At 36.0% G+C, this 23,362-nt stretch overlaps 3 protein-coding genes across 4 annotated transcripts; 1 reads left to right on the top strand and 2 right to left on the bottom strand.

Annotated features, from left to right (window-relative positions):
• The first annotated feature begins 2,931 nt into the window (after nucleotides 1-2,931).
• On the top strand, nucleotides 2,932-6,706 carry LOC147560479 (autophagy-related protein 8C-like). Of its 2 annotated transcripts, none has more exons than XM_086662629.1 (7): nucleotides 2,932-3,177; nucleotides 3,263-3,316; nucleotides 3,399-3,463; nucleotides 5,222-5,277; nucleotides 5,383-5,435; nucleotides 6,160-6,278; nucleotides 6,418-6,706. In XM_086662629.1, exons 3-7 carry the CDS (start codon nucleotides 3,427-3,429, stop codon nucleotides 6,507-6,509), a joined length of 357 nt encoding a protein of 118 aa, XP_086518755.1. In that variant the 5' UTR covers nucleotides 2,932-3,177; nucleotides 3,263-3,316; nucleotides 3,399-3,426; the 3' UTR covers nucleotides 6,510-6,706. The 2 variants fall into 2 exon arrangements, with proteins under 2 accessions (XP_086518755.1, XP_086518756.1); XM_086662630.1 differs by having other exon boundaries at nucleotides 3,009-3,177; nucleotides 3,417-3,463.
• Nucleotides 6,707-8,138: 1,432 nt separating this feature from the next.
• LOC147560480 (tryptamine hydroxycinnamoyltransferase 1-like) lies at nucleotides 8,139-9,835 on the bottom strand. Its single transcript, XM_086662632.1, has one exon. It carries the CDS (start codon nucleotides 9,709-9,711, stop codon nucleotides 8,368-8,370), a length of 1,344 nt encoding a protein of 447 aa, XP_086518758.1. The 5' UTR covers nucleotides 9,712-9,835; the 3' UTR covers nucleotides 8,139-8,367.
• A 7,197-nt stretch (nucleotides 9,836-17,032) lies between these two features.
• Nucleotides 17,033-19,862, bottom strand: LOC147560481 (uncharacterized). The gene is made up of 3 exons (XM_086662633.1): nucleotides 18,276-19,862; nucleotides 18,100-18,190; nucleotides 17,033-18,026 (listed from the first exon to the last, which is right to left on the bottom strand). Exons 1-3 carry the CDS (start codon nucleotides 19,274-19,276, stop codon nucleotides 17,229-17,231), a joined length of 1,890 nt encoding a protein of 629 aa, XP_086518759.1. The 5' UTR covers nucleotides 19,277-19,862; the 3' UTR covers nucleotides 17,033-17,228.
• Nucleotides 19,863-23,362: the final 3,500 nt, after the last annotated feature.

A 23,362-nucleotide genomic window follows, 5' to 3' on the forward strand; every position in this document is an offset into this window, starting at 1 on the left:
CCTTTGTTTTCTACAATTAATTTTTTACATACATGAAAATTCTACGTGTATAAACTATGAGTTATTTTACATTATAGTTGGAGATAACTACATTTTCTGATATTTTTCTATTAAATTTGATCGATCTCTCGCTAGTTGTCTTGATGTCAAATACTATTTTAAGTAGGGCTGAGAAAAAAAAAGGTCTGCAAACTCGAAACCCGTCACGGATATCCGAGTCCGTTAGAGTCCACAGGCACTCGAAACTCGAAGGCGAGTTTAGTCTGACCGACCCGATGAAATCAACAGGTCGGATTCGAGTTTTGAAGTGCTACCAGGCATCCCGCCCGATAATCTTTATCCGACATAACCCGTTTAATAATGTCATCCATTTATAAGATAATACCTATGCACATTACATGCATGCTTGCTTGTATGTATTTAGGTATGCATGTATAACATATGTATAGATATATTTTAAAGTATTGGAGTGTGTAATATATATATATATATATATATATTGTTGTCCAAGTGCGGAGTTTCTTTGACACAACATTGTTAAGAGAAACTTCATTAAATTTTTTTTCCATAGAAATTTCGGTATCATCGAAATAGAAATATTTTGGTCGTTTCGACCGAGATTTTCTGGAACTTTGGTGAAAACCCTATACTCAACCGCCTGATAACCGAGAAACCCAAAAAGTTTGAAGGATTTGGACTGGTTTTGGACACTAAGATTTTTTTAAGTAATCCGTCCGATTAAACCCGAAAGTCCGAATGGACAGAGAGTTTCAAAGCCCGACCGGCCCGATCCGATGAATGACATGAACCTGACCGGTCCGACCCGAACCGATTCCAACCCCTAATTTTAAGTAGAGTGGAAGCTTACAATTGAACGATGCTCATTTGTTCCTCCAACTTTACGTCTAAGTTCATTAGCCCTTTATACATAAAAAAAACAAAAAAAACAAAACAAGGTCCACGAAATAAAGAAAAATAAGATCCCCCAAAAAAACATGTTTATATGTATATGTGTATGCCCTTTCAAATAAAAATAAAATCTTCCAACTCACAAGAAATGTGGCAAATTTATGTCTTTCTTGACTTCTCATTTTTGAGGGTTTTTCATATTAGTCGGTGAAATGACATATATCAACTCACAAGTGGAAGTGGTTGTGCCACACCTCTAGAGCTAGTAGTTGGGGGGTGAAAGAGGCACGTGCCACTGAATACTGTACTTGAGCGTACCAAGTAACAAGTCATCAAACAATATTAATTATAGAATTTAAACCAATGCATGAGGAGATCTGCTGGGAGAATATTAATCCAAGAATCACATTATCAATTGATACTTAATAGCAGAGGTAAATCAAACCTTATTTCGGTCACTAGCTTTTGGAGTGAGAAAGGCACGACGCCAACCAACACTTTTATCCCTTAAATTCTTTATATGTTCACTATATTTAATGTTTGAATATAAAAAAGAAAGACTATATTCATTTAAAAGCGCGTGATTGTGATCGAAGTAATAGAATTGGTTTACCATTAAAAAATGACTTTTGAAGGAAAAAATCGCTTTCTATAACAACTATGTAGATGAACACATTATTTTTCTTTAATTTTCCTTTAATATCTTTGGGACATCACTATAAATTTTTTTTAATGATAATTGTTGTTCTTATGTTTTCTGAAGAATATGTCGCACGCCATACATGCATGAAACCACATGGCCGTGTTATTCCACTCTTTAATTTTATGTTGTCGTTTGAGAAAACAAATAAGAAAATTCCCAAATACAAAATTTTTGGTGGAAATGGGATAATTTTTTTCTTTCAAAATCTCACTATTTTTTTCTTCACGTTGACAAGGATTGCCGCCCGCCGGACTGCCATTGTTGACGACCTCGCTGATTAAAAAGTTATGATCTTCTTCTTCTCCTTTGCTCCACCACCTCCAATCCTCTCTTCTTCTCTCTCTATAGCCATCTCTCTCTTCTAGGGAAGGAGAAATTCTTCTTAGGCCAAAATGTGCCTCTTTTCAAGTGGTCATCGTCAGTTGAAGTCTACCGGAGACTAGGGGTGGGAATCGGTCCGGACCGGTCGGTATCGAACTCTAACTTCATCGAACCGGTCGACTCGGACATAAACTGTTGGTGACCACCTATTTACTCGGGCGGACTCGGACGGTCACTCTCAAGAATTCTTTGTCCATTGACCGTCCAAGACCGTTTATTTTACCGGTCCAGTCGGACACCGGACGGTCTCGGTCCGGACTTTCCAATAAATTTACTTAATTCAGAACTTTATTTTTATTACCAAAAACAAAATTACTTACAAATGAAGATATTTAGCCAAGAAATCAAAAGTAAATATAAAAAAGAAAAAACACAGTGGATCATCATTTGACAAGATATAATTAAGCCATGCACTAATGTTTGGTCTTCCAGAGGACTATATGACTATAGCCAACGATCATCATATATTCATATGTCTATAAAATTCAACGGTCAACTTCTAAAAATGAGGACAGTTTAGTCGGTCAACCTATTCGGTCACTCGTACCGGTCGGTCAGCGGTCGGTCCTTCGACACATAATTTTGACCGTGACCGTCTGCCAATTCTTTCGGGCCGGTCGGACACTGACCGTTATGACCATCGGGTGTCCATAGACACTTTTTATCTCGGTCGAACGGGTCGGATAGCGGTCTTCCGGATCTTTTTCCCACCCCTACCGGAGACCTTTATTGTCATAAAGAGAAATGGTGGTAAAGGTTAAGGAGAAACAAAAAAAATTCACCCAAACTTTGCACTAAGATAATTTTTCAAACTTTGAAAGCACCAACCCAATTCTATTGTTCTTTCGAGTAACAAAAACGGTATTTTTAGGTTGGTTTAGTAGGTAAACCCAACATACAAAGATACAAATAAGTGTAAGCCAAGTGTAAAAATATTTGGGGTAGAGGAAAAAGTGGTGGGTGGAATTAGAATTTTCCTACTCCCTATTTTTCCCGCGAAAGACTCTTTCCCGATATTTCTCAGGAAAATAACAAACCACCAAGAATCCCGCGGGGTACGTCGGTGACATACAAGTGTACTACTCTATTCCTCGGCTATCAACTAAAATCAAGAGTTTCTAGAGAGAGAGAGAAAGTCAGGAACCCTAATTCGCTTCAATTTCTTCCTTCAGATTTCGCTTTAGGTTTACAAAACCCTAATTCCTTACTCAATTTCTATCCTCCTTAACTCGTCCATTTTCTAATCTTTTCTCTTTTTGTTTTTGACAGCTAGGGTTTTATAAGTCTTCAGATCCCCAAATTCCAATTCCAATTTCTCGATCGGTAAGTCTCTCCAATTCGTTCTATTGGGTTTCTTTTTCGTATTTTAGATTTGGGTTTTCTTTTGATGCTTGAAAATTTGCAGAGAAATCGTAACCCAAAGGTTCTTCTTCATGGATAAGAGCTCTTTCAAGCTGGAACACCCTCTCGGTTTGTTATTCCTTTCCCCCCAAAACTTATGTCTTTTGTATGATTAACATTGTTTCTTGATTGAAATTTGTTATCTTTTTGGCAATCTGCATGTTGAATTTAATGGGTTTTGTAGAAGTTGGTGCTATAAATTTATATTGTTGAATCTTTGTGTGAATATATTGATATCGTTTTGTTATGTGGGTCAACAAAAGATGTGTGGGTTTCAAGAAAAAAAGAAGAAGATTGTACTTACTGATTTCCTGATTCTTTTATGCTTAGGGATTTGAGTGATGGGTGTTTGTTCTTATGGGTTGCCATGGTGGACTGTTTTAGTTTCAAGGTCTTGAATAGTAGTAGAAACCCAGAGTATTTTAAGTATTTGTATTGCAATGTGCTTACCCTAGAAGTTATTGCTTTAGGATTGGATGAAAAATTCAAGTTGCATATTGGACTTTGCATTAGCTCTATGTTCCTATTTTCATATGCCTCCATTCACCCTAACTGTCATGTTGTGCTTATTGTGATGTAATGTATGTATAGTTTAAGTTTTATGAAGTATATGGTTGATGTTTGTTGGTTTATAATGGGTATGATCTATGTTGGAAAAGTCGGCAAGGGGGACTAGTCGGCGGACTGGGGACTAGGCATAGTCGCTACTAGTCGTATTTACACGGGACTAGTAGGAGAATATAAATACATAGTCAATTTTGTATATATAATTATATATAGGTATGAATATAAGTATTTGGGATTAATGAAGTATAAACACTACAAATTCATCCCTAAGAAGCACACATCTAATTATCAACAAGTTCAATAACATTAATGAAAAACACTAAAAATTAACATTTATGTGAGTTTATAGAGAAAAATAGTAGAATCTGGGTTCTAGAAAGAAATAGTAAAAAAAGATTGAGAAGATAGAGAAACTTGGAATTTTGTTTGGAGAGGAAAAAAAACTTTCAAAATTACTTCAATCTAGTTATAATGATGTTTAGAGGGGAGAGAAAGGGTGAAGAAGCTGATTGAGCAAATCCTAAACCACCTTTGTCGATTTGAGCAAAAGAAAAAAAGGGTCAGCTAAATAATCCCGACTGGCCCGACTAGTCGACTCGGTCCTAGTCGGACCGAGTCGGGGATTTACTCGGAATTCCACGGGACTAGGGTTTTGGCTCCTAGTCGAGTCGGCAAGATGGGGACTGAGGAGTAGTCGGGGTGTAATCGGGGATTAATCCCGGCTTTTTCTTCATAGGGTATGATAGATGTGAATCATCGGGTTCGGGTCTAAGTAGTTAGGCTTAGCCGGTCCACCCGAGTGTCCCGGGGATCTGAATATACCGTAACCAGGGGTATACCGAGCCCATCCCAGTCCTTTGTGCTGGAGACTTTGAATTGTTATAATTTAATTAGAAGGATTAGATTAGTGTTTCTTTGGCATGTTTATAAGCAAATAGCATAATATGTTATGTAGCATTGTGGTATATATATATATATATATATATATATATATATATATATATATATATATATATATATATATATACACACACGCATACATCCGAGTCGATCTTCTATGTTATGTTATAGCTGCAGTCTGCAGATTACATGATTGAGTATCAGAGTCTAGAGTGTAATTACTTGACAATAGCACATTATTAAGATTCTTGCTTGTTTGCTTCTTCTCTCTCGTGATTATCATTTAAACATTTTCTTATATAGCTTCACATATACAGGGATGATTTTCTCATACCTAATTTTAATTTGCTAACTTTTCAGAAAGGAGGCAGGCAGAAGCTGCTCGTATCAGGGAGAAGTATCCCGATAGAATTCCTGTAGTTTTCTTCCTTTGTCTTTTGACCTGTTTCTTGGTGTTATTTTTCTTATATAAAATCTGGTTATTTGTCCTATGTCTTACTTTAACTCATTTTCTTGCGTAGGTGATTGTGGAGAAGGCTGAGAGGAGTGATATCCCTGACATCGATAAGAAGAAGTTAGTCAGAGCTGATACATTAAGTCTATTATCATAACTTTGACAGAGACTGAGTTTATTTGCTCATAATTTGATTTCCTTAGCATTTTAGGTTTTGTATTCATATATCTACACTTACCTTTCTATTAAGGGAAAGTTCAGTCTGCTTGGTATACTAGTCCCATCGTCATTGGCTTGTCTCAGTGTGGAAAAAAAACCTTGTATGGGTGATTCGTCTTAGTAACATACAAAAGCTAGCTCCATGGGAAAGACTTCCTCACATACAGGATAGTTGGGGCAGTATTCACTGGCCAAAACTCCCCTGCCCAAAAATTTTTGTCACGAAGGATGATAATTTTTTTAAGCTTCTGTTCCATATGTAAGGTTTGCACGACCTTGGAAGGTTTGCGTGTTTCATGTAAGAATTTGCACATAGTTTACATGGGTTCGCATAGGTTGCACATTTTCCATATATTGCACAGTTTACACAGTTTGCAGTGGGAGCCCAAGCCTAAGAAAGTATTGACATGTCTTTTTAACCAAGATACCTGGTTTCCTGTTTTGTAAACGTAGAGAAGCTTACCTTCTTTCACTTTTCATTCAACATTCTTAATATTTGACAGGAAAGCTAAATATTACAGAAGTACTCCTTTCGCTTGCTTTAAGATGTTATCTCCTGACTAGTTGGCCTGTCGAAGAAATTTCTTAAGTGCTTATTCTTTTCTTTTACTAAATGAAATTGCAGATATCTTGTTCCTGCTGACTTGACTGTCGGGCAATTTGTTTATGTCGTACGGAAGAGGATAAAACTAAGCGCTGAGAAAGCCATTTTCATCTTTGTGAAGAACATCCTACCACCCACTGGTGAGCCTCTCTCTCTCTCTCTCTCTCTCTCTCTCTATATATATATATATATATATATATATATATATATATATATATCATGTTAAGGTGTGTGTGTGTATCGGTGAATAATTTGGTTGAAATCATGTTATGGATGCAGCTGCGATGATGTCTGCAATCTATGAGGAAAACAAGGATGAAGATGGGTTCCTTTACATGACCTATAGTGGTGAGAACACATTTGGGCAGTAAAAATGCATTCAAGAATCAAGAACAATGATCATGTAAATAAACCTGAAAAAAAATGGTGTAAATCCTTAGACATCTCTCTACTTGAAAAACCCTAATTCTGTTCAGACATGAGAATCAGTTCCTGCATCTACTTGCTTATTAGTTATGAATATTTCCCTCTTCAAGGAAAAGAAGTTTGAATGCTATTGTCTACTCAATTACTTTGTTGATTATTTGAATGTCTAGTAGTACTTGGACGGTTGGACCTAGTTGAGTATCTCATTGCTTTAGGGCTTGCTACTTCGAGCTTTTGCGTCTTGCTTGATTGTGAAGTTTCTGTTGGCCGCGACTTTGGGACATAAAGAGAAGTCTTCACTAAGACTTTCAATCACGATTGACTTGGGGTGTATTTATTTTTTAGTCCAAAAATAAATCTTTGTTTTTTTTAGCCTTCAGTCTTCATCTTCACATCCAACACACAAATTCTGGCAACTACTACCATTTTATTCTCTCCTCACACTCTATCCCCGTCTCTCTCCCTCTCCAACTGTCTGATCTCTATTTCTCTATAAAAACTCCAACAGAGATCGGACCTGTTGGAGTCAATCTTCTTCAACTCAGCGAGTCTTTCTGTCTCCCTAAGTTAATTTTGACTGACTAAGCTTTTGTGATCTGTATGCCCCAATTATTCATCTTTGTGTGTTTTATGACAGAAATTTTCAGTTTGATTTTTTCTAAATAGAATTACCCAAGTGGGACCAAATTATCCTTGGTGCTCTTTCAACAACAAAAAAAAAAAAAACTATCCTTGCTGCTTGAGGAAGGAGGTCAATCATTAAGATAAATAGATGAAGCTTTAGTTGGAGCTAACTATTAACTTTTGTTTTATGTCCAAGTGATTTGGATCTTTAATCTATCTTTTACTAATAGAAGATAAGTATTAAGTTTTGTTTTAAGTTTAAAGTGGCCCTAAATCTTGTAATACATTTTATTAATATAAGTGGGTAGATGTGGATAGAGAGAATTTGCTTTCTTGTGAACCAATAGTTTCAAAGTGTTTTACTTTTATTACATCCACATAAAGATCAAACCTAATACTCAGTACCCTTTGCCTTTTATATTAGGGATAAATCACAACAATGTTGGCAAGGAAGGTGATCATTTACATAATCTAAATAAGTAAATACAAGAGACATTTAGGGATCAAAGTGCCCCATCCCAAGTACTTGAGGGCCACTTAGCTCCGTCTTCGGCGTAAATAAAATTTGGAAGTTGTAGTAAAAAAAGTTTTTCGCATCATAATTTAGCATCAAAAGAAGAAGGGAAGAGAAAAAAATGGAACGGGAAGTAGAAATAAAGGCGACAAAAGATAATATTAATAAGTAAACTTAAAGGATAAATGATGTCTTTCAACAAAGTGATAACAATTAAAGGGCCTTTAGAAGAGTTCTTCCATTTTGGTTTTCCTCTTAAAAGATGCATCTTTGCAACAAAAAAAGATGCATCTAAACCAATACTAAGGCGGTGCTAGAAACACTCGCCGAAACATCTATAAGCGGGCGTGTCTATTAGAATGTGGGTGCTTTTAGCCGCGCCGGCACATAGATGGTAATGGTATTGTAGAATCATGCAAGTAGTAGAAAGATTTCATTTATAATATAACCATTTCTTTTCATTATAATAGTAATAACTACAAGTTACATATTTCAACAAAAAAAAAACTACAAGTTACATTGATATAGTATAATTCCACATAAAATACCAAGAACCCTAAGAACACAAAAGAAAATACATATCAAACTGCATCACTTTACTTGTTTAGTAGGTGTAAAAAGTGGGTAAGAAAAGAAGAGAAATATCAACTTCATAATATATAGTTTTAGTCAATGGAGTGGGAAATTTGTTTGAATAGATGAACATGATCAGGCAAAAGAGATAAAACTAAATCAACACCACCACCTTCTTTACAAGATGGCAAGAAGATCAACAAACCTTCAACTGGAATATTTGGTGGAAAAAATGCACAAGGACCTCCACCACCAAAATCAAGATCATGAAATTGAAACCTTAACCAACTATCCACTTCCAAATTAGGGCACAACGAGTTTCCGAACTCCGGTGCTGTCGCTTCAAGCTCTTCTTGACCTGATTCTTCTTTCGTTACCGCTCCGAAATCTATAAACGACTTGAAATACCTATTATCGACTCGAGTTACCTCGTCGTGGACTGCCTTAGCAATATATGCATGGCTCTCATTTAAGACTTCCTTCACTTTTAACTTAGGGTAAGCCCAAAGTACCAAGTTACCAAAATACTCCATTGGTATAGCTGGTTTGATTCTTGCTCTTCCATTAACTGCAACCCTAACTTGGGTAGTCTCTTCTAGGTCAAGTGCCCTAGCTTGAGTTACCTTCTTCCATACATGAGAGAGAAGACACTCAAAAGTACTATACCTTTGTTGTGATGGATTACAATTTTCTTTACTAATTTTAGCTTTAAGCTTGTTGACAAAGTCAGTAGAGTAATGGGTAATCAAAGTTTCAATGGAAGATGAAAAGATTGGAGTGATATTTGGATCTAAAGTAGTCTTTTTGAACTCAATTGAACGATGATCGAATTCGACTTTAGGTGGGTTTCTTGGTGTAGAAATAGCAATTCTATCATGATATGGAAGTGGGTCTATGTTAAGTCCACGAACCATTCTAGCCCATGCAACAAAGAAAGAGCTCATAGACTGTCCGTCGGCTACACGGTGATGAGCCGTTTGACCGATAACAAGTCCGCCACAAACGTAACGATTGAGTTGAATTTGAAGCAATTCTTCAACACCTTCAACAGGTGGTAAAAGATGACTAACATCTTTAGATGGATCAAAAGGAAGTTGTTCTGCAAGTGAAGTAGGAACATAGGTTTCGGTAATTCGAACACCTGCATTATTAAGATGAATACAAGTTCTACCTTGATTATCGACAGCGAAACGACCAGCTAAGTGTGGGTAATGAACAAGAACTTTAGAGAGTGATTCTTTCATAACTTCATTAGATGGCATAGGTGATTTGAATGCATATAAAACTGCAACATGAAGATCAAAAGCAGCTTTGTCAAAGATAGTTAAAGGAACTAGTGTATCAGTTATGATTGATTGTTCATCAGATGATGAAGTTGATGCTGATACACATGATGAAGGTTTTAAGATTGTATTGTTGATTAAACCAATAGCCATTGTTTTAATTAATGGTTAAAACAAGAAAAACTAGAGAGGAAGAGTGGAATGGTTTTCTTGTGAGTCTTGTAGCAAGCTTGGGGATAAAGAGAAGTAGTGGAGTGGTTGTGAGTTGTGACAAATTGACTTGCCAAAGAGGGGTTTATATAGAGTGGAGAAACAAGAAACAATGAGCCAACTAGGCAGGTTAAATTGGTTCCCCAGCAAAGTAATTACTAGTTCATGGCAAAATAAAATAATGTTTTTAATTTAGTGCATTTTGGGCATTTTTGGGCCCCAACTTTGAAACCCATCACATGAAAGAGTGCTAAAAAAGAGTGTTAAATCCCTTCTAAAAGGTTCTAGATTTTGCGTTTAGTTTTTAACTTGCCGACTCACTTTTACAAAAAGACAAAGAGATTCAAAATTTGATTACGATCCGTGCAGTATTTTTTTTAAAGTGAGTCCACAAGTCATAAATTAAGTCATAAATTTTTGTACATGTAGCAATCCTCTACTGACAATACATTCAGAGTTACGCAAACCCAACCTTCTACAATGTTAGCCACAACCACCATCCACTTCGGTACTTCTTGACAACCAACTGAGGTATCTTTAAAACGAGTTACAGAGAAAGTGTTGTGATGAAGAACAATCAATCAAGTTAAGTAGTAATGGAAATAAACAATAACAGAGAGTAAAAGAGATTTACGTAGTTCGGTTGGTAAGACCTATTCCACGACGAACAATGGTGCAATGATTTCTCCTATTGATGAAGGTTACAAAGATATATCTGGAGTTGCAGTTTATTTACAAAGATATATTTGGAGTTGCAGTTTATATAGGTTACTGAATATTTTAATCCCACCGTCTAACCGCCTCTCTTTCCAAGAAGAAATATACTTGAATACCCTTTTCATTGATAACTGTCCTAAGAGAAACCCTGTTTCACAGAGTATCAACATAGATCAGCTCTGCTGACAAGGTCAGCCTTGCTAAACCGAGTTAGATATCAACCTACATTCAAAACACTTTCAACATAAAAATTTGCTTGACCCCTTCTAAAAAACGGTACTTCACCTTCGCGAAAGGTCACGCTTTGGTGTTCCATTCCTTTTCAATATAAAAAACGTTTTACAGTTTTTACTGATTCTTAGGTAAGAAGTTGTCTGAGAAATCCTTTGAATATGATGATGATGTTTATTTTGTCAAAAAAATTCTATGAAACAGATGACCACAAAAGATGAGCACACAATCCTTTAATTGGGGTTGGTGGATTCAATTTGAATATTTTGCAAAGCTAAAAGTTAAAATCAACTGTTTTTAATTTGATTATGAAATGTATGATATGACACCAGATAAAATCCAACTTTCTCTTCTTTCCTTGAAATTATATTACCCATCTCCCTAAAAAAAAGTATCAATGGTAAAACCCGAACAAATAGACAAGTCCTACCACGTTTTTTTTTTCGATAATAAGAATCTTGGCATAGATCAATTCTAATCGTCTAGGGAAAATGTAACCTTGATCATTTTTTGATGTAGTTAAACATCCTTTTCATTGAACAAATCACAAGAGAAAGAAAAAATAGACTTGGGGTGCAATTTTTCTTTACAATACATAATTGGAACCACCACTTCACAAACCAAATCTTTTAGGTTGAATTTAAGTCAATTTCACACACATTTGGTTGGTGAAGTACGTGTATGTTCATACTAATTCCATTTTGTTTTTTATACAAAATCTTGAGGGACAAATGCACTTTCAAAGTTGAATACCGCTTTGTGGTTGTGTCACCTACATTACTTTTACACATTAGACCAACTTGTCTAGGGCTTCATATTTGATGGGTAACATTTGTTTTTAATGTTGTATTTCGAAAAAAAAAAACTATTTATTTACATTTAAACAGAATTGGTTATAGTCTATTTTAAGTTTTTCCGAGATAAACCCTAGATGAGTTAGAAGTAATCTCTATATAGTCCTCGCCAATCCTTTATGATATTAAGAATTTAATCCCATTTCACTACCCCATCTTAATGCTTCATACTAGTTTTGTTTAGTTATCTAGAAAATACAAACTTTGTAAAAGCTAGGAAGTATGGAAATGTCAAGTGAGAGACACCTACTATTTTCACCTACTCGCCCGACACTCACATTCTATTTAGTCAAAAATTATTATGCACTAATTTATATTTATGGGTAGACTTCTTTTTCTTCTTTTAAGTCATAAATTAATCAAATTTTGACTGATTTTGTACTTTTTAGCCTAGAAATTTTCAGCATAAAAGTAGTTTATTGTTGTGGCTTTTGTGGCGTGAACCATTTCTAAATGCATGAATTGCTTCACACTTATAACCATTATAACCTCAACTACATGTGTATTCCCATAATAAAGAGTATCTTTTAGCTAGTTTAATATATACTATCTAGCTAAGTCGATCTTGACTAACATTTTAGTTCACACATAAATTTCTACCACATATTTTCTATTACGAGGAAACTAAGTGCCCTATGGTCTCAACGAAAAAAAAAAGTGACCTATGTCCTATGGTCTGTCTTGTTTTATCTTTTTACCCCAAGCACGTAAATACTTCTTATTATTTTACCACAATATGCCAATAACCACTTTTTAACTTTACGATAAATTTTCTTCATAATATTTTTTTTCTAAATTAACTCTTTGTAGTTCACACGAGATACAAAACAACTTTCAAAAAAGAAAAAAACGAGATGCAAAACAAAGTGACAAGGGTTGTTGAATAATACTTTTTTTTTCTCCAAGCCAAGATGAAATAGAGATAGAGAGAGAAATGGATGGAGTAGGTGACCTAACTTATCCATTTCATCAATTCTACCAGTGTTGTTTTTCTTTGTGTTGTCACCACACCCATGACCCATCTTATTATACCAAAGATGTCATGAATCAACTCACTAGTCAATCATCCAATATCTTCTTTATTAAATGTTGAAAATATATCATAAACTATTTTGAACTTGCACTAATTTGACTGTTAGGATAACCAAGGAATGACACCATTTAACCTAGTTAATGGTTCCTAATCTTTTTGCTTTTCAAATTTTGTCTTTTCTAAAAAATTATTGCTTTTGTGGGTCTAGGTCCTAGTGATAGACAACAACAATGGACTCGACATGAGTATTAATGCTAGAAGATGCTACAATTAAAAGCTTAACTTCAGACCTATTCGAAATCAACCGTCTTACTTTTCGAGTCTACTTTCTATCTCTCTCTTGATGAATTTTTTCACTTTCGATAGACGATTGATTTCTGTTTAAGTCTGGAGCAGGTTTACTTTTATAGTCTTTTTATCATTTTTCATCAGCCAGTTCAGCTTGTAGTTTCGAAAGTAGTATTTTCTCTTTGTATAGTTATCTTTGGACAGGTTAGGAATGACCAAATTACAACTCTCAGTGACAATTAATTGATATCGAAGTTCAGTTAAGAACAACAACAATGCTACTTTCTTTGCAGAAAAGAAAAAGAACAACAATGTTACTTGACCCAATAACACATAGCCTGAGAAGGCGAAATTTTCATATGACTTCTGCCTTATTGGGGGGGGGGGGGGGGGGGGGGGGGTGTATTTGGTCCATGTGTTGTCGCGCCGGATAACATTTTCCCAAGAACAACTTGGCGACTTCTCTGGGATGAAAGGTTCAAGACCTTTTTACCTTTAGGGTCCGTTTGATACGTTAGAAAGCCTGAGTAAGAAAATCAATTTTTTTCTGATGGGAAAGAAAACGTAGTTTTTCTTATAAAATTCATCTTTTTAGTGTTTGATAGAGGGTTGGAAAATCTGAGTGGGAATTTTAAAAGGGCCCTTCCTAACTACTGCTAGCGCCCTATTTACATGTAAAAATGGGCGTCAAGAGTAGCTACATAGGGTGCCCCTAGAACTTCTAAAATTTCTTAACCCTAATGGCACTGCCCAAATTATCCTCTATCATTCCATTCTCACTTCTTCAATTCTCAGCAAGCTAATTTGGCAAAAAATTGATTCATGGGTTTGATTATCAGAGATGAGAGAAAGAGAAATAAGTGTGTTATTGGCGTTGCTAGAGATAAGAAGATGGTGTTGAATGATAATTTAAAGAAGGTCGTTGGGTATCGAAGGTGTGAGTTGTTGGTATCCATCAGATGGATTTCTGCCCAAGTCGAAGAAAACGCATGAAGGTAAAGCAAATCCAAAGATCCATTAGTTTGATCATCAAGTTATTTTGGTGATCATCTGACTATTAGATTGATTTATGGTGATTATGAACAACTTTTGGACTGGATTATTATCATCAACCTATTTTGATGCAAAATACATTCAAATTATTTTGATGCAAAATACATTCAAACTATTTTGATGCAAAATACATTCAAACTATTTTGATGCAAAATACATTCAAACTATTTGGAAGGTGATCATGAAACTAATAGATTGTATTATGGAGTCGCCAGATTATCCATTAGTTTGATGAATCATGGGTGACTTTCTATCTCCAACAAATTTCTTGTTTGATGCAAAATATTTGCAAGTTGGTTCAGATCAAACTATTTTACTTTTAAAATCAAACTATTAAAGTTATAAGAAGTTATCAAAGTTATTCATTAGTTTGATGGGATGCAAAACTTGGTATGGTATCATCTTTTTCTTCATCGATGGATTAAGCTGTGAGAGAGGAGTTCTTTTTTTTTGGTAAAGTGAGAGAGGAGTTCTAGGAGAAAGAGGAAAGAAGATTGAGAAAGAATTGGTCGGGGTCCAACACTCCAGCAGAAAAGTAAGCGAGAGGAGAGAGAGCGCGTTCACGGGAGAGGATGGGAAAGAAAAGGGTTTTACCACCTTTTTGGTGGTAAAAAAAAATCCTCTTATTTTCACACTTTTTTTTCCATGAGAATTCCATTTTCACACTTTTATGGTTGAATCAAACAGTGAAAAGTCGGCTTTCTCGCGAAAATCGACTTTCCCAGTCTATTTTCCCACGTATCAAACGGACCCTTAGGCCATTTTTGGTAACCAAACTAGATAACTGAAATTTCAACTGGGGTATCTATAAAAATATTCTGTTGACATTCATAACTTCCAGCCCAGTAACATGTGTAACCCAATGGTTAAGCTTGGTTGAATTCTATATGAATGGGGTCTAAAGAGGAAACTGGGCTTTAAATAACTTGTTTCTGTTAGGTTGAAGGATTTATATATAAGCACCGCAACAATAAAAACCCTGACCTTCATATAGCTTGACTTGAATCAATTTACATTGACCAAGTTGTCCACCATCAATTTATTCATTTTCATAATCAACAAATCCACAATTTGCTAAGGGAAGGAAAAGAAAAATTGAAATCTATTCCAGTTGGGTAGTAACACGTGTGTTTCTCCGTATATTGTAATTAACTCATGTAAGTCGTACGTATGGTAATTGTCTTAACCCATCATTAGCACGAGCTCGCTACTCACGTGAATGACGTAATTTATGATTAGACTTCCATTAGCACGTGGGCGGAAGTAAACGATAAAATTAAACATATGGCTTAGATTTAACTCCGACAAAAGGATGTCGTTAGTGAATAACACCAAACGAACGTTTACCAACGAATAAGACAAATAATCATATACCATAATACGACAATAATTAACGACCTAATACGACAAAGTTGCTTAACTAAACGAGATAAGCGCTATTAATTAACACAATCCCACTATATCTAACAAACACACACCTCCAATATACCATATTGTCGTAGTAATGACGGACCAAAGACCATTAGGCTTTATCGACATTGCCACATTTCGTGAACATATAATTATGCTAATTCCAACAAGTCCGGAACCATACAAATAAATATAAGAAACGGGTAGATACTTTATTTTTTTAGTTTTATGCGCTATATATCCATGTAGCTAGGGCAGACTGATCATACTATATTGCACTACTTATCTCACTCGCATCAGTAAAAATACCGAAAGAAGTTAAGAGAAAAACAATTTGACTGAGAGACGTAAAATATCAAGGGGTATTTAGCGTTTGGGTCAAGGATAAGTACCGGCATTAGCGTTTAGGTCACAAGTTTGTCCGTTATAGCCTTTGGGTCACGGACTAACAGTTGACCGCGTTGACCGTCTACGAAAACTAACTACCGTTTCAATTCAAAAACGCTAACGGCGTCACGCTGACGAGTTAACGGTCGTCTGCTGACGTCATGTGACCGTTTTTTGAAATTGATCTGGATCGTCCAAATGAACGATCCAGATTACTCACAAATCATACCGTTTTTTCCCAAATCTTTTAAATACTCTTCTTCCCTCTTATTCATACCTCAATCTCATCATCTAATTTCAACAAGTAAATTGTGTTTTTTTTTCTTCAAGTTAGGAGTCTGCTAACATCAACATCAACATCAATTGGAGTTAAGAGAGAAATAACAAATATGGAATCAAAGAAGCAATTGGTAAGTTTTATTTTTTCTGCCATTTTTGACCCAAATACTAACATTATGCACAAACAGATGTACCAATGCCTAATTTATACTTAATTTTCAGATATGTCAATTGTGTGATCAAGCTTCACATTCTGCAATTTCCTGTTGTTGGATGTACTCTAAGTGCTCCAAGAGAGGATGCCCTAGTATTAGAATGCTATTGCAATTTGAAGGAACACTTGTTAAGGGAAAAAAATACCTAAAATGTCAATTTCCTTCATGTGATGGATTCCAATGGTTAGATGAAGCTCTTGCAAATGCAAATGGGTCATCTTCATTCTCAAAATGCTACTATTGTGGTGATGATGATCATAAAGCAAGAGACTGCCCATGGGATGGATGCCCATGTCCTAAACAAGGATGCAAGGGTATGATGCATATAGGGATATCACATTCACATGAAAATGAAGGGAAAAAGTTTGTGAGATGTGAAAAGTGTGAAAAGTTTGAGTGGTTGGCAGATGCAATTGCCAAACATGAGGCAACCACCAAGCAACAATCCTTGTTGAGAGGGAAAGGCATGCAAACACCAAGTCTACATATGGATGAATTATGTGAGGAATTTATGAACAAGTCAAAGATGCCCAAGTGCTGCTACTGTAACTCATTTGAACATCATGGAAGTAATTGTCATATTTTGCTTACTAGATGTGTTAGAAATTCATGTAATGCAGAAATGAAACTAGGAACTAGTGGCAGAGCTCATAGCTATGGAAAGAAGTTTTTTTCATGCACTAAACCATCATGCTTTGGATTTATGTGGCTTGAAGATGTATTGAAAAATCAAAACAAATGAATATGTTATGAACTACAATATGAAAATGCATTCAAAAGTTCTAACATCAATATTACTTCAAAAGTTATAACATTAGTATCAAAATGCATTCAAAAGTTATAACATCAACATCCATTGAAAATACTAACATGAAAGAAACCATTGTGACCATAGTAACATAACATCCCATTTCAAAAAACAACCATCAAGAAACCATTAAGAAACCATTAACTACACAAAATACTTAGTCAAGTTTTGGAGTACATACCCATTTAGTCATCAATGACAAATGTCTTCCCATTCAGAGCAGGATTGCTTCTGAAACCAATTCTTCCACTTCTGCGCACAGGAGCCAACTTTTGCTTTTTGTTTTGATTCCCTTGTGATATCTGTGACTGTTGTGTGATCTGAGAGTCTTGAGTTGTCTGGGTGAAGGTTTGAGATGGTTCAACTGACTCAATAGTATTACCTCTACCAACTGATCCACTGCCCCTACTCAAACCAACTGAACCAACTCCCCTTCCTCTACTCAAACCAACTGAACCAACTCCCCTTCCCCTACTCAAACCAACTGAACCAACTCCCCTTTCTTGAACCACTCCCCTCCCTTGAACCACTCCCCTTCCTCTACTCAATCCAACTGAACCACTGCCCCTACCCATCTCAACTGGACCACTGCCCCTACCAATCCCAACTGAACCAACTCCTCTACTCAAACCTCTGCCACTGCCCCTACCAATCCCATCTGAACCAACTCCTCTAGTCAAACCTCTGCCACTGCCCCTACTCAAACCTATACCACTGCCCCTTCCTCTACCACTAGATTCACCATTAACTTGTCTAGTCTGATTCCTTATATGTGGGCCTTCATATGGACCAGTTCCAGCAGCTGAAACTGTATTAGCTGGTGCACCTTTGCAAGTACTCCTGTTGTGACCATATTCTTTACACTTTCCACACATTTTCCTATCTCTTACAACTCCATTTTGCTCATCTCTCTCTCTTCTTCTCTGAGTTCTTGGTCTTCCTGCTGGTCTTACAAGGGGTGGTGGCTTCACATTGTATGTTGGCTACACAAGTAACCTTAAAGTGAGTACACAATAGAGTAAGAGTTATAACATAAGATAAGATGCAAATGATTACCTCTCCCCATTCTGATGTATGGTTTAATGGTTCAATGTGATCCTGGTAGGTTCTCCTGTATGCACTCACTGTGTGTGATTGATCCACATACCTGTCAAAACAAGAAACAACATATTAAGAACAACCACTAAGTCCATATAACATATGTAACAATGATATTATAAATTCAAACTTACTTCATAACATTAGAAAGACCATAATTTGGAAGAATCACTGCAATAGCATGAACACATGGGATTCCAGACACTTGCCAAGCACAACAAGTACATGTCATTTCTTGCAGGTCAACCTTCCATGACATCTCCTTGTAATCATCAACTTTCCATTTTGTCTCTGTGGATGGCTCAGTCTGATACAAGTGGTAATTCTTCTTGTGAGCATTTATAACCTTCTTCACTCTAGGAACCATATCATTCACATCCCACTGTCTCCCCTTCATTTTCCTCTCATAAAACAATCTCATAACCATACACTGAAATGCATCCACAAACTTACATATTGGTTTAGCTCTTGACTCAAGAATCCAAGAGTTGAAAGACTCTGAGAAGTTGTTAGTAATGTGATCACATTTTGATGTTGTATCAAAATGTGATCTTGCCCATTGAGATGGGTGTTCTCTGTCCATCCATTGCCTTGCTTCTTTCTTTGCCTTCTCTAGCTCTTCCATATGTTTCTTGAACTCACTTTTGCTATAAGTCTTTGCAGCCAACCAAGTAAGAGACTCAAGGTTTGAACCAGGGTGATATCTCTTAAAGTTCTTATACATATGTCTGAAGCAGAATCTGTGGAAATGATTCACATCACCAAACACATCATTTACTGACTCAATCAAACCCTTTTGTCTGTCAGAAATGATTGTTAGGGGTTTTGGATGTAGCTTCAGATAACCAGCTACAGTCATAAGAAATGTAGTCCATGTCTCTCTGCATTCATTCTTGCATATATAAATAGCAATAGGAAACATACCATTGTTAGCATCAAGTGACATTATGCTAAGACACATACCCTGATACTTCCCCTTCAAAAAACAACCATCTAAACCTAAAATAGGCCTACAACCCCTAACAAATCCATCTAAACTTGCTTTATAGGCAATACACATAGCTTTGAACTGCTCAGTTCTATCATCTCTGCTACAGGAGGCTATTGAACCAGGGTTTGACAGAAGTACCTGCATACAACATTATGGTGCCATCCTGTAAGACTCCTCAAAACTACCCAAGATCTTCTCCATGCATTTGTGCCTAGCCAACCAAGCTGTCCAATATGAGATCCTTACATGATGCCTTCTCAACATGATCTTTCTGATGTCTTTGGGTTTATGCTCAATGTTTTCCCTCAGATCTTCAAGTATCTTATCTGCCACCCACTTGCTGTTTGCCATGGGGTTTTTTAAATCCCTAAGCCCTTTACAAGTGTGTCTTAAAACACCAGTCCTAAGCCTAAAGGTTTGTTGGTCTGGCAGTACAGAGCAATACACTCTCCACTCACAGTCTTTATCTTTACACTTATACTCTTGTTGAGTTCTGTGATTCCTTACTTGAGCTGTCACAAACTTCTTTGAGATGGAGTAAGCTCTTATAAAATTTCTACAGTGGGTCACACTCTGCCATTCCATACCAATGAATAACTCATCTGTATCTGTGTCTGTGTCTGTGTCATGTGTTCCCTCATCATACACATCTTGTGATCTACTCACAAAGTCTTCATTAAACAAATCTTCTCTATCAGAATCTCCTCCTATGTACTCATCTTCATCATCTGCATCTGTGGGAACAGATTCTTCACCATCACTACTTCTTCCAGAATGGTATTCCTCCTCAGGTTCAATACCATCATCTTCATCATCTTCAACACCACTATCTAACACATTTGTATGTGAACCTCTTCTAGCAACTTGATCTTCACACCTTTTAGCAAAATCTATGATAGGAAGCCAATCTAACTCTTCCTCAGACACATAGTCAATGCTCTTGCCCTTTCTTTTGCTTTGTTTACCCAAACCCTTATTGTTTACTGTTTCTTTTGAGGTAGACCCCACCATTTTTCTGCAAAGTTATTCATGATATAACAATACAAAAGCATTGAAACTTACAACCACATTCACAACCACACATAATAAACAATACAAAAGCACAGTGACAGAATTTCAAAGTTACAAACATGGAAAACAGTGAAAGTGTTTCAAAATTACTAAGTTACTAAACCTTTTCCATATGGTAAGTGTTACAAACATGGTTTACAAGGCAGTAAGTGTTACAAACATAGAAGCAATTTTGAAATTAGGATACAAACATGGTAAGACAGTAGGTTAATCATTAAGCTCTTCAGCAATCTAAACCCTAAACCTACATCCAGAGAGAGAAAGTTCGAAATCTTGGAAATTATTAGGTAACAAACATGGTAATCATTAGGTTAATCTAAGTAGAAATTAGGTTAATCATTCATATGGAAATTAGGTTACAAACATGGTAAACATGGTAAAGTTCGAAATTTTGGAACAGTTCTAAATAGAAAGATTAGGTCAAAAATTCACATGAAAATCGATGAACACTTACCTTACTGCCTTGTAAACCCTAGAGTTTTGTCTTCGAAGTAAACAGAGAACCTCGCACGAACATGTAACCAGCCGAAAATTGAGTGAAATCGAGTGAAATCGCAAGAACCCTAAACCCCCAAATCGAGTGAAATCGCACAAACCCTAGGATCCAACCAAAATCCCCAATTCTGTCGCGGGAAATAGATTAAGAAAACCCACCCTTTTTTGTTTTCAATCTCACCGTCCATTCATAACGAATCCAGGCCGTCGGATTCATTCCGTCAAGCTAACGGAATTAGGTTAGGTTTTTCGGTAATTTATATTTAATAGTTAGGGTAAAACAGTAATTTCGGGTGAATTGAAACGGTAGTTAGTTTTCGTAGACGGTCAACGCGGTCAACTGTTAGTCCGTGACCCAAAGGCTATAACGGACAAACTTGTGACCTAAACGCTAATGCCGGTACTTATCCTTGACCCAAACGCTAAATACCCCAAATATCAACAACTTCATTGCCCTCCCTTAAGACCTAAGAAACCCTAAAACTCGAGGTGTGATATTTGTCTCTTCATACGCCATGGAACTATCTAAGAGTTGCAGAAAGGGCATGGATGACCAATGGTTGCTTGTTTTGTAGTGAGTTAACATATATGAAGTGAAAAAAACCAAAATAACATACTTCCAAAATGTTTGGTGTACATATTTTGTAGATTAGCTATTTTCAACTTGTTTGTCTTCATTAATTTTCCCGGTTTTTAAGCGAAAAAAACTGCAACTTAACTGTGAAGAAAATGCTTCCAAAACGATAGTTTGGAGGCAACTGACAGATTGATATGCTTTTTAAGAGCTTACAACAAAAAGAAACAGGTTCTCATGAACCCTAGTTAAGTAAGACATATCCCCTGCCTATGACTGCATAACTTGTGCCTTAACTCGGTGGTGCACACGCAATACTTTCAAGTGTCATACAGATTAGAGTAAATTAATCGCAATGAAAAAAAAAGTAATCAAATTTATAAGAACGCAAGCGTACCATAAATAACATCATTTACCTAAAACAGAACTAAATGAAATCTCCCGTTAGAGAAGAAGAGGTTGATTTGGAGCAAACGTCCCATCAACCACTAATCAAGACGAGCCACATACTATTTTTGTCCAGAGTCTGTCTAGCTTTTCTTGTTCCCTAACCTTACTTATCTAGGTTTTGTCCATGTCCTGAATTAATCCACCAATTAATGTCCTTGATTTGGGAGAGCGAGAAAGGGAGAGAGATGTTGCAGAAGGAAAAGGAACACAAGGATTATGTGAAGGTGTAATTAGGGTACACTTAACCAGTTGTTAAGTGTGGAGGAATCCATGGCTTAAAATAAGATAAGTAGCAAGTACAATTGTACATATCTATTGCACTTATTGTGTATGCATGCAAATCATACCTTCTTCCCACTTTAATCATGCATTGTTCATGTAGCATATATTTCCATATACACTCAAAATGAAAGAAAATTAATAATTATATTACAAGATTTGATTGATGACATACATCAAAGAAATGTGTCCCTAACCTAAAGTCACTAAAGGTTAAATTTATCACATCGTTACTCTGAATTCCGAGTTGCAGTTCAAAGCCTCGTTTATAATTTAATGTGAAAAGAGATTTCAGTAATAATGACTTTCCAACACTGTTCTTAGCTCTTTCGACTTAAAATCCTAATTATATGATAATTAGAGATAAAATAAGTTGAAAGGGTTAGTATGAATACATGGGTGAGAAGAGATAAGATTATCAATAAGGAAATGTTAAACGTACAAAGATCTTAACTTAATTTGTGACATGCTAACTCATTCAGGCAAAAACAGGGTCAATATCGCAGTGAAGCTTTGAACTCTTTCTTTTGAAGATGAGTTGTCAAGTCACGATTAAGTCAAAATCCTTTGTACACATAGCACTTCCCTTATTGATAATCGCATCTCTTCTCATCCATGTATCCAGTATCGCCACGTGATTGATATTTGATTGTTCAAAATCTCAAACCGTATAATGAGATAAGCAGAATTAGGTCGCGTAATGCCGAAGCATCCATATAGATCTTCTACAAAAATCCAAATATTTCGTCTCAAATCATCAATTATACATGCATATTGTGGGCTCTTAGCCTTTACAGAGAAGAAACAGGGGATGATTGGCACAAAACTATTGTGCATGAAGTGTACCATTTTTCTTTCTAAGCTTGTCAAACTAAAATTAGTAAAGTATGTGAATAAAGTAAAGCCAAATAAGGGGACATATCCTCATAGTAACATTTAAAAGTATCTTTTAATTTTTGTATTCTTCACAAAAATGAAGGAAGCCATCAATCTTAATAACCCTATTTCCAAATATAGCAAAGGAAGTCTTTTAAGGATGAAATTGAGGCAAGCTTTATTGAGAGATTCCGGAGGAAAACACAATGGATGACCTAGATGGATGGATTTATCATGTTTTTAGGATTTTCTTGAATGGACTACCATTATTGTCTACCCAATTTTAGATTTTGGCATATCTTAATGACTAAATTTAGTCTTACTAGATCAATTTACTAAATTTAGTAAAAACCCATCTTACAGCAAGTCAGACAGACTCTAGGCAAGCCATTAAACAACGAATCATGGCAAGCCATATAAGATTTCTGCCCAGAGTCCGTCTGGTTTTTCTTGTTCTCTAGCATATTACTCTATCTCAAAACACA

The sequence above is a fragment of the Eschscholzia californica genome, unplaced genomic scaffold (assembly GCF_041429995.1).
Source record: "Eschscholzia californica isolate CP2 unplaced genomic scaffold, dmEscCali1.0.p SCAF_2, whole genome shotgun sequence".
Taxonomy (NCBI): domain Eukaryota; kingdom Viridiplantae; phylum Streptophyta; class Magnoliopsida; order Ranunculales; family Papaveraceae; genus Eschscholzia; species Eschscholzia californica.

What these genes read in the sequence shown, in the direction of transcription:
- LOC147560479 (XM_086662629.1), top strand. Translation starts at nt 3,427, where the DNA reads ATGGATAAGAGCTCTTTCAAGCTGGAACACCCTCTCG. An exon ending in AGTATCCCGATAGAATTCCT is followed by an intron (nt 5,278 to 5,382) that starts GTAGTTTTCTTC and finishes TTTCTTGCGTAG; the next exon opens with GTGATTGTGGAGAAGGCTGA. An exon ending in GAACATCCTACCACCCACTG is followed by an intron (nt 6,279 to 6,417) that starts GTGAGCCTCTCT and finishes TTATGGATGCAG; the next exon opens with CTGCGATGATGTCTGCAATC.
- LOC147560480 (XM_086662632.1), bottom strand. Translation starts at nt 9,711, where the DNA reads ATGGCTATTGGTTTAATCAACAATACAATCTTAAAACCTTCATCATGT.
- LOC147560481 (XM_086662633.1), bottom strand. Translation starts at nt 19,276, where the DNA reads ATGCAGGTACTTCTGTCAAACCCTGGTTCAATAGCCTCCTGTAGCAGA. An exon ending in GGTCTTTCTAATGTTATGAA is followed by an intron (nt 18,191 to 18,275) that starts GTAAGTTTGAAT and finishes TTGTTTTGACAG; the next exon opens with GTATGTGGATCAATCACACA. An exon ending in ATACATCAGAATGGGGAGAG is followed by an intron (nt 18,027 to 18,099) that starts GTAATCATTTGC and finishes TTACTTGTGTAG; the next exon opens with CCAACATACAATGTGAAGCC.